Raw genomic sequence first — 17,310 nt, forward strand, 5'->3', positions numbered from 1 at the left:
TTCTTTTCATTATTTGTTATAGTAAGTGCATTTTCATTTGTAGTTAAAACATAATTATGTAATTAAATCACAGCAGTCAATAAATCTAACAAACATGAATGAAATATTTCAGAGGCTTGAATTAAAATGGACTTAATGTACTGTTGTAATCCAATTTGAAACCACGAGAAACAAGTCACACGTAGGAATGACATAAGAGATGAAAGATCCTCACAGAAAGTGAGGCACTACTCCATCACAATGCTTAATACTGCAGTAGAAATAAAATAAAAACATCTTAGGTGGGGGGAATAAAAACGATTTTGCACCAGAATGGCTAATTGTGCAGATTATGTAAAGACAGTAGAACAGATGCTGACACGCAATGACAATGAGACAACAACACCAAAAGATTAATACGATGATATAATGCTACACCAGAGAGGGCAAATGTTTCTATTGACTTTGCTATTGTTAAATGTATGCCCAAATAACTTGCCAAGATTTTTACTTTAAGATGTTTGTTCTGGTGTTGAAAACGTCTCATGGCATTGTAAGCTCTGCCTTTTGTGTGGTCTTGAAAAACGTATAGCAACTGCCTCTCTCACTCTCCGTCTCGCTTCTGTTCCTTTGCTCTGCCCTTTAGCCCCCAGGCATTTAGCAGTTACCTGGACGACATCATCAGCTACCGGTGGGAGCTGGAAGAAGGGAAGCCCAACCCACTTCGGGAGGGTCCCTTTGAGAATCTCCCTCCCCGCACTCAGGTGGAGCTGCTGCACCGGCTGTGCGACTACCGCCTGGATGCTGCCGATGTCTTTGACCTGCTTAAGGTACATATTCATGAGGATCAGCTAAAAACAATCAGGATAGATTTGTTGTAATTGCATAGTTTAGTAATGTTTTTATGCACTATACTCCAGTTTGAGGTTTTAGTATTTGTGAATGAATTTATATTGATGTGCTTGTGTGCGCTGAAACTGGGGAACAGGGTTTCGCAAAAACACCAGTGAAGATAAGATTGGGCATTGTATCCCATTCATGGTTAGTACATTAAAAGCCTGCTACATCTTTAATTAGTTATTACCTCTTTCAGTAGTAGCTGTTTTAATGGATTGTATTTGTGACGATAAGGCTTCCTGATTTTAAAACATAATATTTTTTGTACATTAGCACCCTCCAATACATAGCGGGTTGGAGAATTTTAAAGCACCACACATTATCATTCTTTTGATCATCAAATAACACTGGATTGTGTTACTGTGGTCTGAAGAGGAGCTGTAAGATTTACATTTACACCCACATTTGTTAGAGAATGCAGTCTAACTGAATTTACAAGTGATGTAGCTCTTAAATACACCTGCCAAAGATAACAGCAGCTCAGCATATATCCTGGAATTAACAAAGGTGCAACTAATAATAACGTGACAGTTTTACCTCCATGTTGTGTGTCATTTCATCACTTTTCTTACCATAATTTACATAGTTCTCATGAGATAAGAGTTTTTGAAATAATTTATCAGATTCAATTTATGAATGCACTCAGAAAGATGCTCAAAGCGCTTCATGTCTGCATGTGATTCACAGCCGTGGGGGCTCAAAGGACTGAATGACATCATCCAGTGATGATTCAAAAACACAGTCCTATACATGATTTAAGAAATGTAATTTCCCCACCCCCCATCAGGGACTGGAGGCCGACAGCCTGAGAGTGGAACCGCTGGGGCAGGATGGAAATGGAGCCCTCTACTGGTACTTTTACGGCACTCGTATGTACAAAGAAGAGCCGCTCAAGAGGAAATCGGAGAAGATCAGGTACATAACACTGGGCAATGTGTATCTTCCTTCTGTGTCCAGCACACTGAGAATGAATGTTATGTCAGTGATCATGGTTTCTGTGGTTAGCTTGTGCATGTGGTAAGCATGTAATTTCAGCAGTAGTTTGACCCTACTTTTTAAGGGTTAATTATAGAGGTCTCATTTTGCTAATTACTCTGATTAGAAGGCTATAATTGCTATTGCTATATACTTTGTGATATTCTTCCGACAGTGAAACTACGGAGCTGACATTACCAGAGAAAAAGAAAAGGGGAAGACCACCGAAGAAGAAAAGACTGGATGACCCTCAGCTAAGGTGAGAAAAACATTTTTGTTTGTTATCAGTGCCGATAGCGTTTAGCAGAGAAATGCTCACATGTGCACTTCAGCATGTGTTACACAGATGTACTGGATTTCTCAAAAGAGAACATGCATTTAACTGTCAGAGCAGACGCAGTGGCTGTTTGCCACGTGGTCTTTGATGTAGATGATTGTGACGGTTTGTACCATTGTGTATAAAACTGAACGTTGAAAAAGCTCTGCTCAAGGTTCTGGAAAATTAAGCATGATTGAGATTTTGAACGCTTGTGTTATCACCCTCTCTTCACTCTCAGTCAGTTGTTGACTGACCTGTAGCTCACTGATAATAGATAATAAATTAAGTATCCCTTGACCACATACCCTGTCACCATAATTTGACCAGATGCTCTTAGATAAAAACTATAATTGCATCCTCAGCTAGTTTTAATCTTTGTTCTTTTTGAATATTTTGTATCTATTATTCTCCAATGTCATTTACCTGTCAGTGACGTGGAAAGTGATGGGACTGAGGTGAAGACAGAAAATGGGCTGGAAGATGTCCGTCCCAGCACAGGTGAAAGCATCTCATCAATTTAACCAATTACATTTTCATGTCAACCCCCGGTGTGCATTTGTGCTTTACTCAAGTTCTACTGATTTAATTATCTCCACACATTTTCCCTAAAATCAGGCCACAAGCGAGGCACTTGGTCCCTTGTGTGTGATACAGAGGAACAGTGGGTCAGTCTGGCAGAAAGCATCAAGGACAAAACCTCCCCACAGGACCGCCACCTCTACCGTGTCATCAGCCAGAACTTCCTGCCTGAGATCAGCAGCATGATTGAGCACAAGGTCAGACACCAAAGCGACACTGCTTCTTTTAGTCCCCATTCCAGCTGTGCATGATGGAGTGTGGTAGAGTTTGTCAGCTCCACCCAGAGCAATATAAATGAATACCAGCTCATAAATGGCAATTTCAGCCATCGTAGATGTGCCACTGTTAACAATTTAAAATGCTAATTTAAATGTTGCTTCCTATTTCTAATCTGACTGCTGGAGTGTTTGTCACAAACAGCCAATATACTGAGTGTAGTGATTGCTGTATCAGTCTGATTTAACCTCAGCTATTCTTGTTTTAACTTAATCTCTTCATTTTAACTTGGATGCCCTCCAGTTATCACTGGAAACCCCTCTTAAAATAACCTTTTTATGCCTACCCGCAAGCGCCAGCCGTGGTCGGAAGCATGATGTTTTTGGGTTGTCTGTCTGTATCATTCTCGTGAATACTCTCCAGAAACGCCTTGAGGGAAGTTTTGCACAAACATCTAAGAGGATGAACTAATTAGAATTCAGGAGTCAAAGGTCACTGTGTGTTTTTGGCCATAACGCAAGAATTCACTCACTAATTAGAACAAAATTTCATACATATATATCGAAAAGAATAAAATTATGAAGTGATGACATTTTATATAAAAGGTCAAAAGCCTGTCTTTCTACAATGCTGTAAACTCAGGAACAGAAGGGGAGACATTTGGTTTGATGCTTATTTGGTGACAGTAATCTTTCTATGTCTAGAAAGATTTATAAGTCTGTATAAAAACTGTCATGATTGTATAGAGCCTCCCTGCTGCAAATTTGAAACTATACATAAAGCATCCACTTTGTAGCTTCTTTGCAGCAACATCCACATTTGAACAGGGTTCCCACATTCATGGAAAACCTGGAAAAGTCATCTAATTTCACAATCACATTTTCCAGGCCTGGAAAAGTCTTTAAAAAATCATCAAAAAAATTGGAAAAGTCATGATATGTTTTGTGTAATGTCATATTTATTTTCTGAAGCTGTCGAGGTAACTTAACTCAAATACACATTGATGTGTAACGTTTGTTTTCCATCACAGAGGTTTCTTTCTTTTTCTATATGTTCAGTCTCTTCCCTCATATTTGCCAGTAGGGGAAAAAAAGGGTTCCTGTAAAGTCATGGAAAAGTATTGAAATTTTGTACATGAAAATGTGTGGGAGCCCTGTTTGACCATTTTATACTGTCATTGCTACAAGTTTGCGTTCGTTCCTCCGGTAGCCCACGATAAGCTTATCGGTTTTGCTAGTATTTCGCTGCACAATGTGAAGGAGCTCTCTACTCTGTGTTTAAAAAAAAAGTTTACAAGTGAAGACAGAATGTTTCTTGCTGGAAATTATTCAATATTGTGATAACTTCCACTTTGCCAAAAAAATATTCTTAATACCTTTTATTAGATTTCTTCAAAGTCTTAACTACATATTATATGATGTGGACAGGCTTGGATGTAAACTGCGATATGACTGGTTGGCTGAAACATACAACCGTAAAGCTGTAAATCTAGTCATTAATTAATTTTAAATTAACGTTAATTTGAGGCCCTTTGTGTACCAAGTGGAGCTTGAGTAATGGACTTTGAAAGATTGAGTAATCTCCCTAGTCTCCATTCAGGGGCTCTCATGTTCTGACACAGATCACCGTCCTCCTCCAGTTTCATTTATGATCTTGGACGCTTTAGCTGGGCCAGCTGCAGGAGAGGTGAAAGCCGGTCTGTGCTTGCCCTTAGTTCTGCACACCACCTTGGTAATAAGGTTTGCCTCAGGCTTTAAACTTGAGCTTGACTGTGGAGTGCTGTGCTCTCATGCTAGTTTGGTAGCGTGAGGGCACAAGTTGTGTTGTAGTCTTCACGGGGCTTGGCCATACCTTGGGTCATGCTCATATGTCTGTCACATCCTCTTGGAATGTGTGTTAAGTTCCTCAGGGGGAGATTATAGAGATATGCCCTGTTCACAGCAAGTATGAGTCAAAGACAACACTACCCACACAATTTTCCTTCTAACTCATCTCTATAGTTTTCTGTGGAATTGATTCATGTCATTGGATGTTACAACTGTCTTTATCCCACCTGTCTGTAAGTTAGGCTCTTAACACACCAGTGATATATTATCTGCTCTGACTGTTAATATAGAAACTAAAGCCTTTCTCCAACATCATCAGCAGTGAAGTAAAAGAATCCTGCTGACTGATGTTGGCCGAGCGGGCAGTCACCTCACTTCCCACAAAGGGTCGGTTGATGGATCTTATCCTTCATTAACTGTATACTCAGCTATACTGCTCATGCTTACAATACTTATGGCATTCAGAAGGACTCTGTTCCCGCACCTTTTCTTGTAGCACAATATTTGTAGAGCACTCTGGTGTTAACAGACAGATGATGGATACATCATGTTTTTTGTATGTGGTGCTCAATAGAGAAACATTTTTGAGACTGTTTCGTAAGTTTACTCCTGTGTTTAGTCTTTTTTTTTTATTTCTTGTTTGTTTTACTTATTAAATTGCAGTACAGCGTGTTAGACTTCAGAGCCCTTTTGACACAGAGACTGCACTATAGGGCCACTACTAAATCCCTTCTTTGTGACCTCTTTGCATTTTTACACAGAACCAAACAACGGTGGCATCATGCTGCTCCAGTGTGTGATTATAGACAGCATGCCAGCATTGCAGAAGCAAAAAAGGTGTGACGGGTGGGAGGGGCGTGACATTTAAACCAACAGCATCAGCCTTTAGCATGACATATTACATACGCATAGGCAGCCCTTCATAAACAGTAACAATGGCATAATATGGCAATAACAATCATTTGCCATCTCTGTTACATGGCGGCTGATCTCGTCCTCTGTTCAGTGGTAAGAACCTCACTGATGTCATTGTTTTCTTAATTTCGGGACATTTTCAGCAGCTGTTCTTCTTTGATATAGTCAGCTATAGACTGCTTCCAGCTGCTTTTAGGTCACATACATAACACTCACTGCCAAAATGTCACACCCATCCCACCTATAATCCTGTCCTGCTGGCTGTCCCTTTTACGTAGACACCGTTTCGGAACTGTTGCTACCTCCCTCGTTGGCTCAAAGGCGAGACAACCCTGCCCCCCCATTCCACGATCATTCCTTTTACACAGAATGGTGAGGTGGCATAACGGTGTGATATTCCCTCCTTGACCAGGCAGTTTCAAAGGGGCTTAAGAGACAGATTTATATTAAACAGAACAGATAACTTTACACATCTCTATCAGACTTGATCAAAGTGTGGAAAAATACTCTGATTAGTTACATATGATCAAAGAACAGTCTCAGTTAAAGGGAAGTGCATTCCCCTGATGTTCTTCTTATGTGCCAGTGAATTCAACTGATGTCACACAGCAGGAGATGACGTTCAAAGATGCTGTGTAGTAATTAAATGGTGCTGTACAGAGTCTGTCCTTTATTTTCTGCTCATAACAAAATTTATTAGACATCCAAAAAGCAAATACGTATGATTTAAACTTTGGCTCTGTAATACAGTTATTTTTTCTGTTTTAATTGTTTGTCTAATTAATATAAAGACTATAATATGTAGAGCTACTTTAAAACCTGCAAGGTACAAGGTAGATTTATTAGTCATTATTTAAAATATAGTTCAAAAATGGAATTAACATTTGTCCTTGATCCTGCTACATCTTTTGGAGTCGAAGGAGGAGTTTAGGAGTCTCATGAAGCTGCTCTGTAGTCTGGTGGTTCTGCAGTGGATTCTTCTGTATCTTTTGGCAGATGGCAGCAGGGTGAACAGGCTGTGGCTGAGGTGGCTGCTGTTTTTCAGTATCCTTTGGGCTCTGTGCAGACACCTCACTTCACAGAGGTCACTGATGCTCTGTAGATTGAAACCAGTGGTGTTCTGGGCAGTTTAAATCACCCGTTGTAGAGCCTTCCTGTCCTGGGCCATGCATGAATCACGCCAATTATTGATGTTTTTCGGTCAGTATGCTTTCTATTGCTCCTCTTTAGAAGTTAACCAGGATCTTGCTCTGGAATTTGGCCTATCTAAGTTTTGCGTAGGAGGTAGAGCTTTTTTTTCTGCTTATTTAACCTGGTTGTTGATGTGTGATGACCAAGATAAGTTCTCAGTGATGGTAATTCCAAGGAGTCTATAGCTGTTCACCTGGTCCACAGATGTAGACAGGAGAGTGTGTCTTTGTAGGCTGTATATATACACAGTATATATGTGTGCGTGCGTGCATGCATGCATGCGTGCATGTGCGTGTGTGTGCATGCCTAAATGCGTGTCAAATCCGCAGTGTGTGTGTAGCCTCTTGAATCCTTCCCTCCTCGTGTCTTGGGCTGCTGTCACCAGCCATTTCATGGGGCACTGAGAGCAGGCGGGAGCTCACCTTGAGGGAGGATGGAGCCTCTTGAATGACAGCTCTGCTGCGCTGCAGGATTCTCTCGACCTCTGTAAAGTGTCGACACCAGAGACTCTCCATCTTGTGTGTGTTGGGTGGAGGGGGGAGGTTTATTGCTGGTGGTAATGTAGGGAGGAAGTGCGGAGCCCCAGGATGTGCCAGTGCATCACAGTAAGACAAGGCAGAGATGGAGTGGGGACAGAAGAATTGTGGAGGGCACTTTATATCATGAACATATGTCTTTCTTTTTTTCAATTCCCTCTCACTTTTTCCGTTCTGCCTCTTAATCCTAACCCACATCTTCCTTCCTCCTCTCCTGCACACATACACAGGCTTCACAGCTGCTCCTGCGTTTTTAGGCCTCCCATGGTTGTTTTATGGATGACCAGAAGCCTGACTGAGGCACCTCCCAGTGTTGGCTGCCCCGGGCTGACAGTTACTCACAGTCCATCTTCCCTGATGAACTCTGACATGAGCCGCAGAGGCCAGTCCCTGATACAGAAAAGCTTTCAAGGGATCTGCTCGGAGCTCTCTGTTGGCTGGTGTTTCTCTCCTTCTTCGTGTGTTATATCTGGATCACTGATATGTCACTGGTGTAGATTCAAATATAAATATAAAATATATAATATATATATATATATATATATATATATATATATATATATATATTTATATAAAATATAAATATCATGCTCCGAAGTTGCAGGATTAGCTGGCTGATGTTACATCACAGTGTCAAACTGACTAAGCTTGGCTGTCAACCTCAGGGAGAGGTGGGGAAATGCAGGCAGCAGAAGAGAGAGGTTGATTGGGGGGAGGGGAGATCAGCCAGTGACCTCTCAATACTCACTGTTCCTCTACAACTCCCCAAGGCCTGTCACTGTGCTGGCTTGTGTGTGTGGCAATATCTTTTAATTTGAAAAGTCAATCAGTATCAGTATAAAATTACAGGTATATTTACATGCCTAATTCAGAAATTAAAAAGTTAGGATGGTAGAGTAAAAATTAGAATGATTGAAAATGTAGTTCTCACTCACAGAAAACGTCAAGAACAGGGACGCCTAGTAGCTCAGTTGGTTTAGTCCTTGCTGCAGCGGCCGCGGGCTGGATACCGGCCTCAGCCCTTTGCTGCATCCCCTCTCTCCACCTTTGCCCTGTCAATAAAGGCCAAAAAGCCAGAAGAAATAATATTTTAAAAAAAAAGAAGACGTAAAGAACTGAATCTGTAATCTACTGATACTTGACATATTAAGAAACAATTAATCCATTTGGGAGCAACAGCAGTTTCTGAAGCAGCATTGCCTGTTTGTTTACATTTGAATTATGCCTTTAATAGCTTCAGAGCTGATCTTCATTTTTTCCTTTCTTTCCTTCAGGAGCGGGAGCAGAAACAGAAGCTACTGGACCCAACCCCAGTTCGCATATCACAGCGGTTCTCTGAAAAACAAATTAACCAGGACGAGGAGGTGTGTATTTGTCTGTGTAAATGTGTGTATGTTTTTTAATAGTATTGCTGACTGCAGTTATACTACTACAGTAGTTGCGTTTCTGAAGGCACTCAAAACATCATAAATTGACTGATTTGCACACATAATCTGTACACATAATTCAGTACTTATTCTAGGTCCTTTCATACATGACAACAAGAAAGAAACAAAACAAGTAATTCTATTCCTTTTTTAAATTCCTTTTTTTAAATTTAAACAGTACATTGCCTTTTGGTAAGGTGACTGCTTCCAGCTGACTACCTGAGGCTGGTGCTGCATGCACATCAAATTTTCTCTTAATAAAAAATGTTGTCTTCCCAAAACTTATGACAAACTGCAAAAAAATAAATAAATGCGCCAATGAGATGCAGCAGTTAAGCGTGGTGTTCCTCAGGCTAACTTGTGTAGGCCATTCAAGCAGTAAGAAACAGTCATGGTTGCCATGGAGACAAAAACAAATACGCATGGGGAAAGCACCTGAGGTTTTCATGTAGATTGATATTGTCGCTGTAATGAAAAAGCTGTATTGTCATTGTAAACAGTCCATAAAAAATCAGTAAAAAGAAAACTGTGTTTCCTTACTTCATATTCTTGTAATAAGTAAACAAATGTCAGTTACCTATATGAGAAATAAAGAAAAAGAAAATGGTTACAATAATCATCAGTTTAAAGTGATCAATTTGACTAAACCAGATGTGATCATTTTAAGATGTTTCCACCATACATACATTTAGGTTTAATGAGGTGTTTTGCGGTATTTTAGGGTTTTGATGTGTGAGGTTGTTTCAGTACATTACTCTGTGTGTTTTATGCACAAGAATGATGCAGATGAAGGAACCTACTTTCCATATATTCATTACAAGCTGTCAATGAGTCCAGAGTAGACTAATGTGCTTGTGTGTGTGTGTGTGTGTGTGTGTGTTTGTGTGTGTATGTATTCAGGATAATCTGAAGGCCATAACAGAGGAGGAGAAGAAGAAAGATGAAGAGCTGGACAGGCAGGTCCTGCTGGCTGAGCAGCGACGAGAAGAGGAAAGACTTCAGCAGGAAGAACAACAGCGAGAAAAGATGGAGAAGATCAAAGCTGTGGAGGGTAAGATGGATGGCTACACAGATGGATAGAACACAAATGGAAAGACTTCTGTTTCTGAAAAAGTACCCTTATTTTAAGATCTAAATAAAATCCCTGAGCTGCTGCAGCACACCTGCGAGTATATGCAGAAAGGTTACAAAATAAAAATGAAGCTTAGTGCCAAAAGTCAAGTATTAAGAAGCAGCAATAATTTCACATTCTTTCATCAGCAACCTGTCTGCATCAGGTGGGGGGCCTTCGCACTCTTCTTTCAACTCCGTGATCAAGGGCAGAATTGATTGTAAAGGGCACCCCCCACACACAGACTTTCACATTTCCATTGCTGTGGTTCGGCTCGTAACTGCTTAAAAATCTGCTGTAGCATAGCAGCACTGGAAGCTCTGTGATTTATGTATAGTACACAGAGACTGTGAGAGAGACTGTGAGAGGGAATGTGCAGGGCCTTTAATCACAGGATCACTTCTCTTTTTCTCCCCCCCTCTGATGTCATCTGTCAAGGGTTAATGAACTGCTGATTGTGCTTCAGTGGAGGAGCCTCATTAATGTATTATAGATGAACAGCAGGACCTGGCCGGCTCTCTGTGTGGGTTGCATATGTGGAATCCTCCCTCAAACCTCTTTAATCCACACGGCAGGGGGGGGCGGCTGGCCTCTCATGTTAGCAGATAAAGCAGCGATACATATGCACTCTCTCTGTTCTTCTCTTTTGATCAACTCGGCCCAAGAAAAGATGGCTGACGAATCGCTCTCTTTCTACTTATCCAAGCTGACGTGGTCTCTGATGACCAAGGCCTGGTTTTCATTGACTCTCCTGACAGCCTTAGTGGACAGCAAGTGCAATTTCAACTGTAACTCAAGAGCCTGAAAAAGCAATTAAAACAAAGTTTGCCTGCAGCCTCCTGACGCTGATGCTTTTTTAATGTTTGTGCCTCTAATTGCCCCCTGTATTTGTCCTTCTCTCTCAGAGCGAGCAAAGAGGCGGAAGATGCGAGAGGAAAGGGCCTGGCTACTGTCTCAAGGAAAGGAGCTGCCACCTGAACTCCTTAACTTGGAGCCGTCTTCTCCTGTACACAGAACACGCAAGAATAAGTCATTGTAAGATGTTGTTCATTTGACCCCAGATTTCACTTGACTCCAGATTTCATGCTGATTATTTATAAAATGTTGTATTTTTGACATTTCAGCTATGAAATTGATGATGACTACACTGCTCTCTACAAAGGTATGCTTACTGAGCATTTACTCAAGGCTGTTGCTTCATCTTGATCTGCATTACTTTTTGTTCTAATGTTTAATTTAATCTCTCTTCCATAGTGCTGGAGGTCTTGAAAGCCCATAAAGATGCTTGGCCTTTCCTGGAGCCTGTGGATGAATCCTACGCCCCCAATTACCATGAGATCATCCAGGTACTAAACACTTGCTAACATGTAATGTAAGTTAGGGATGTTGTGTTTCTATGTGTGTGGTTCACAATTCAACTAATGTATGCAATTACAAATACTGTATTACTTGAAAGATTTCAATTTTATCTTCCAATCCCTTCAGTCTCCCATGGACCTGTCCACCATTGAAAAGAAGCTCAATGATGGGGAGTACATTGCTAAAGAGGAATTTGTTGCTGACGTGAAGCTCATGTTTGAAAACTGCATCGAGTACAATGGAGAAGACAGCGGTAAATGAACACACATGCACGATCACAAACCCTCTCCGGCCCTGCTTCCTCCATTAAGAATCTGGCTTCAAAATCCATTTCCGTTGGTGTGTGTTGTGAGAAAGAAGTGCATATATGAATTTTTGGGGTGGGAGTCAGGGGGTGACAGTGGGAGAGAGAGCAAAAGAAAAGGGGCCGGACTTAGTGCTGTGTTGGGGCCGGGGCCGGGGCAGCCTTGACAGTGATTAATGAGGAGTGATTGAGCTGTGCTCCAGTGCTCAGGGGGATCTGAGCCCTGCAGTGCCAGAGAAACATTCCAGCCCCTAAGCCCCCTGTCTGGAGCCATCCATCCAACTGAATACTCTCCCCAGGGACAGGGGGAGGAGAGTGGTAAGGGGGCCCAGGGTGGAGCAGGAGAAGGAGGAGGAAGGGGTTGGAGGAGCAGGGGTCAACCTACGCCCTCTGACCTGGTCAGTCGGCCAGCGCTGGGCAGAGAACAGAGGAGCAAGTGTGTGTCTATGGGTGCACATTATGCATATTTGCCGGTAATGTTAGAGTGTGAGGGAATAACTAAGAGATGGAGTGAGGTGTAGTTTGTGGGTGTGTGCATGTGAAATATGGGGGAGTGACTTTCAGCATGCAGATGAAAAGCCATTATTTGAGTGCACATGAGTGGATGTGCAACAGGTATGTCTTCTAATGTATGTGGTGTGTGGAAGATGTGTCAGAACATATGTCTTTTATGATATGAGCATAGATGATGTTTATATTTGCCCTTCCCCAGAGTACACGATCATGGCAGAGACTCTGGAACGGTGTTTTAGCCGGGCCTTATTGAAACACTTTCCATCAGAGGATGGCGACACAGATGAGGAATTCCACATCAGCGGTGAAGACAAGGAGCGCAAGGACAAAAAGCGCAATCGTGGCAGCAGTAAACATTTGGGTCCTGAAAGTCTAATCAAAGCCACTGAGCAAGTCCAGCGTAAGCGCAGCTCCCAAGGGGGCAAGGGCGGCACACTGTCAGAGGAAGAGGACAGCAAAGCAACACGACCACCTCCTCCCCTTCGCTGGGCCAATGGCCCCCCTCACCCACACGGCCTGCCACCTAGTCAGCAGCACATGCATCAAGGAGACATTAGGGGCATGTACCACCCAGGGCAGCAGGTAACCACTGAACAACTTTGCTTCCTTTTTTTTTCTAAAATCTGATGCACCTTGACTTGTCACCTATCCTCTGGCCTGTCACCGTAATTATCTTATCAACTTATTGTGTGATATATGGGCATGACCTCAATCATTTTGCAGACCTTGATATTGCCCATCGTGTTTACGTGCATTTTTGTTCATGTAAGATTGAATTCTCGATATTATCTTAACAGCTCCGTCGGCCCCCTGGCCCCTCTGGTCCTCATGGCCCACACATGTATGGCCAAAGAATGGCCATGAATCCCCGCTTCGCTTACCCAGCTCACATTCCCCGGCATGGAGACCCCAGTTTGAACCGTTTACCCCACAACTTTAACATGCAGGTATGCAGACATAATTGCTACTTTCTAAATTTAATCCCAACAAAGTTGTAATTAAGATTGTACTGGAGGACCACCTTTCTCTGCATGCAGTCTACTTATGTCTTGTTCCACTGATCATAAATTGATTTTTTTTTTCTCTTTTCCTAGCATCGCATGGTTGAAGGACATCCCATGGGTCCTAGGTATCCAATGGTCCCAGATCATAACCAGCAGCAGCCTCCACACCAGCAGCAGCACCCCTACATGGGCCCAACTCATGGCCCGTCTTTGGGCCCACGTCCGGTAGGCCTGCAGCCTGGTCCTCCTCCTGAAGCCAGCATGTATCCATCCCACCACCGTCCAGAGGGCCACACCATGCACTCCATGGGCAACAGATTCCCAGGGCCAGAGGGACCACCTCAGCACAATTACCCAGGCTTGCGGCCACCCGGTATGGGCCTATCCAACATGTGGACTGGTATGAATCACCAGGAGAGACAAAATGGGATGCGCATGCAAGATCCCAACATGGTGAACCAGCGCAACTTTAATTACGGTGGAGTACCCCCTCCAGTGGGGCATAAACCATGGCCGGAAGCTGCTGGATACCCCCACCCTCCTCCCAATGCCCAGTATCAAACGTCTGCAGCGGTGAGCTCCCCAGGGCCCATGTCCTCCCGTCCCCCTATTCCCCACCCAGACTCCTCTGGCAGGACACGCTTGGCTTCCATGCTGGAAAGCCCAGAGATGCTGGCCCTGCAGCAGCTGTCAGCCTCTTCTGGACCCCCTGCTGGTGCCCCTCATCAGCACATGGGCAACTTTCAGCAGCCTGGGCCCCCATCAGGAATTGGCAGCATCCCAGCTCACCCCTCTCAGCAGCCTCCCCCTGCCCCTGAGGTTCAGCTGCTGCGTCCTGCTAGAGACAATGGGCCAGACAGCCAGCCTCCCCAACAGACAGACATGCAGCCCAAAGGTAGACCTGACCTTCTCTCTCCGTATTTCACCAGCCGTCTATATTCTGCATGAAGGAACCCAAGCACAGTCTAACCTTTTTCTGCACAAGTGCTCTTTCTACGCTGCAGTGTCTCATTTTGTTAATCAGCACAGCCCGCATCTTTGCCCTTCCTCTGTGGGCTTTTTACAATTTCATTTTAATTATCTTTCACAGTAAGTGGCAAATTGAATATTCATTAGTTTAGTGAAATTTCATGCGGGTTGCTCTAAGGGAAAAAAAAGAGACGGCGTGTCGTCAATTAAGTTTCACAAGCACACTTACAGTGTGTTTGCATTCTTCTTTTAACGGAAAAGAACAGGAAATGGGTACTTAATTTGCTGGTTTTGTGTTGTTGATGTGATTGTTATGGATCTTTTTTAAAAATCTTTGACACAGTCCACAGCATAAAGCTGTGGTATTGACTAACAACCTTGTTCTTGTAACAGTAGGTAATCAGTGTTGAATGCTGCTCTCCTTTCTATTATTCTTTTAATGCTTACATTATATTCTGCATGTTAACAGATTCAACATCAGAGGCTGCCAACTGCATTTCCACTGAAGCGTCATCACATAAAAACACTGTTTCAGTGAACCAAGAGCACCCATCTATCCAGAGCCCCACAGAACACCACCCCAGGCCAGCAGAGGGAATGCAGAGCCCCCCAGCCTCAAACTCGGGCAGATCACAGGAGAATCCATCTGGACCAGTGCTCCCACAGTGTTCAACAGAGGGCCACAAGGAGGAGGGAGATGGCCAAAGACAATCTGCCAGCCACCATCCCATTCAACACATCGGTGCCACAACTGTTTCATCCCATCTTAACACAAGTACCAACAGCTCCACTGACCCTAATCAACCCAGCCACCCTCAGCATTCACAGAACAGTCCGCAGCACAAAGCTCAGAGCCCCACACTTCTTCACCAGAACGCACCGCCACTGCATACTGCAGCAAATCAGAATTCTACCCAGCCAGTGTCAGAGAGCAACTTGTCACACACGCAGCAAAGTGAACATCAGCAGAACATCCAAAAACAGCAGCAACCTCAGGCAACACAGAGTACCCCTCCCCAGTGCCTCCCTCAGAGCTCCCCCCAGCAGATGACTCAGAGCTCACAGCAACTACCGCCTCATCATGCCCCCCAAAACATCTCTCCACAGCGTCCTACACAGAGCAGCCCCATGCATGGGATGCCACTGAGTGCCACACATGGAGCCCAGCCTGGACCCCCTCAGCCAGCTCCTCTCACCTCCTTGCCACCCAGTCATCCTACCCTGCTGTTACCCTCCCAGCCTAGCCCAGCAGACCATGGGGACCAACGACCTAGTGAGCCGACAAGTAGACCCGACACAAACGGCACTGTCGTTCCTCCACAGCACATGATGAAATCTGGGCCTCCAAATGGTGTTTACAAACACCAGGCATTTAGCCCCAATCACCATCAAACCCGGCTGGTGGGTAGTAACCCAGGTATGCAGGCTCAGAGAGGGCCAGCACCTGCTCACAATCCAGCCATTCCTCCTCACTCCCAAGGCCAGGTGAATGGAGCCATGGGTCCATATGGTATGGGGAACCATCCACATCCACACTACAGCCATACAAACATGACCCGACCCATGCCTCCCTCTGCTCACCACCCTTATCACAACCAGGCCATGAACCCCCTACACAATCCTGCTCAGCACCCCTCCTACCACCAGCAGGGAGGAACTGCCTACCCCTACCACATGTCAGGACAACAGCACCCTCAGGCCCACCCCAACATGTACCCACCTCATCAGTACCAGCAGCAACACTACTACCCACAACCCCAAGCCCAGGCCCATAACCAGGCCAACAGTAGAGGCAGTTACCCTCCAGAGGAGTGGCATCGGTCTCATTATCAGCCTCATCAGCCGATGCCGCCCAATGCCTACCTACCTGTAGCAAGTGCCAGAGGGAACGGTCAGTTGAAGGAGAGCAGTGTGTCACCCCTGGGCTCTGAGGGCTCTGGTGGGGCTAGTAACCCTAACCCTGGCCCTGCATCTGAAGTAGGCCCACACCTTGGAGGCCCAGAGGAGAGAAAGAGTGAAAGCAGGGAGCAGGCCAGCGGTGGCAGCCCAGCAAAGCAGGCTCGTACAGAGAGCTCAGAGCGACCTGAAAGCCCTAAAGAAATCCTGGACCTCGACAGCCATAATGCCGCCGCTCGCCGCCGCAGCACCCAGCCACCTCAGCAGCACCCTCCTGCCTCTGCTGCACACATGGTGTCTGGCTTCATGTACGACCCTCGTGCTGTGCACCCTGGGATGCAGAGAGGTGGCGTTCCTCCACCCCACATGATGTTTCAGACTCATGGAGATGGCAACAGAGCCCCTTACCCTGGCCAGCCATACCCAGATCCTGGACGCTATGCCGCCCAAAGACCTCACCCACACCTGATGGAGGCTCTGCAGCGACCCCAGCAGCTGCCTTACTCACAGGGTCAGACACGCATGGCCATGTACAGACACCCTCAACCTACCGGGCACTTCCAGGGCATGATGATTCAGCAGAGAGGCCTGGCACCAGATCACTTCCTGCATCCTGGGTAAAATTGTTAATCCAGTCTTTTGAAGTTTGGAGTCTTACATTGTTATTCTCTCTGTAGTCAGTATGAGTCAGTATTTTTCCATTGATCCATATGCTTTGTATACTTTAACTTTTGTCTATTTATTTATTTGACCAAAAAAAAGCACCTTGTTTAGCTTAAATTGGGCTAGCCAAACATGATGCACTGTCCTAATCAGTGTCTCCAGCTAATACACTGTGACCTGCCATTATAATGTAATTGGTCATATATTCTTGTATTTTCAATGGACCACAAGTTTCTTTTTAAACCCACATGGTGTTGCTATGATTTATCTGTTCGGACAAGCAATTTTCATACTGGATTAATTGGAGTCCTTTATCAACGTGAAATGCTAAACGTTTGCAGCAACTCAACCCTACGAAATTTGTGTGCCTTTTATGGCGGGCCCCGCAGTGGCAACTTGACCTTTTGAGTGTTAACAACAATGGTAACAACATTTTTTTTGTGGTCACAGGCAACAGATGATGACTGCTCCAGGTGGTCCCAGCAGTAAACAAGGAGTGTGACATGTGCCATATCAGAGTGAGTAAACATAAAATTTCACACATTAGTCTATATGTTAGAGCTTTATCTCACAGCTTCCAGGACTTTGCTACTTTAGCATTTTTTTAATATTTCTTTGCAGTGCCTGAGGT

General features: G+C 44.3%; 1 protein-coding gene across 1 annotated transcript in view; it reads left to right on the top strand.

The window, feature by feature from the left end:
- The window catches only part of cecr2 (CECR2 histone acetyl-lysine reader), a 45,578-nt gene that overhangs the window by 23,997 nt on the left and 4,271 nt on the right, over nucleotides 1–17,310 (top strand). Inside the window, exons 3-18 of the mRNA XM_042495992.2 lie at nucleotides 626–809; nucleotides 1,664–1,791; nucleotides 2,027–2,110; nucleotides 2,601–2,668; nucleotides 2,786–2,946; nucleotides 8,708–8,797; nucleotides 9,761–9,911; nucleotides 10,877–11,006; nucleotides 11,096–11,133; nucleotides 11,226–11,317; nucleotides 11,457–11,583; nucleotides 12,347–12,729; nucleotides 12,945–13,094; nucleotides 13,242–14,046; nucleotides 14,590–16,633; nucleotides 17,130–17,197. Of these exons, the coding sequence (XP_042351926.2) occupies nucleotides 626–809; nucleotides 1,664–1,791; nucleotides 2,027–2,110; nucleotides 2,601–2,668; nucleotides 2,786–2,946; nucleotides 8,708–8,797; nucleotides 9,761–9,911; nucleotides 10,877–11,006; nucleotides 11,096–11,133; nucleotides 11,226–11,317; nucleotides 11,457–11,583; nucleotides 12,347–12,729; nucleotides 12,945–13,094; nucleotides 13,242–14,046; nucleotides 14,590–16,633; nucleotides 17,130–17,181 (4,687 nt within the window). The 3' untranslated portion in view covers nucleotides 17,182–17,197. The remainder of the gene's footprint in view (nucleotides 1–625; nucleotides 810–1,663; nucleotides 1,792–2,026; nucleotides 2,111–2,600; nucleotides 2,669–2,785; nucleotides 2,947–8,707; nucleotides 8,798–9,760; nucleotides 9,912–10,876; nucleotides 11,007–11,095; nucleotides 11,134–11,225; nucleotides 11,318–11,456; nucleotides 11,584–12,346; nucleotides 12,730–12,944; nucleotides 13,095–13,241; nucleotides 14,047–14,589; nucleotides 16,634–17,129; nucleotides 17,198–17,310) is intronic.

Source organism: Plectropomus leopardus, chromosome 7 (assembly GCF_026936395.1).
Source record: "Plectropomus leopardus strain MGB_pleo_1.0 chromosome 7, ASM2693639v1, whole genome shotgun sequence".
In the NCBI taxonomy this organism is placed as follows: domain Eukaryota; kingdom Metazoa; phylum Chordata; class Actinopteri; order Perciformes; family Serranidae; genus Plectropomus; species Plectropomus leopardus.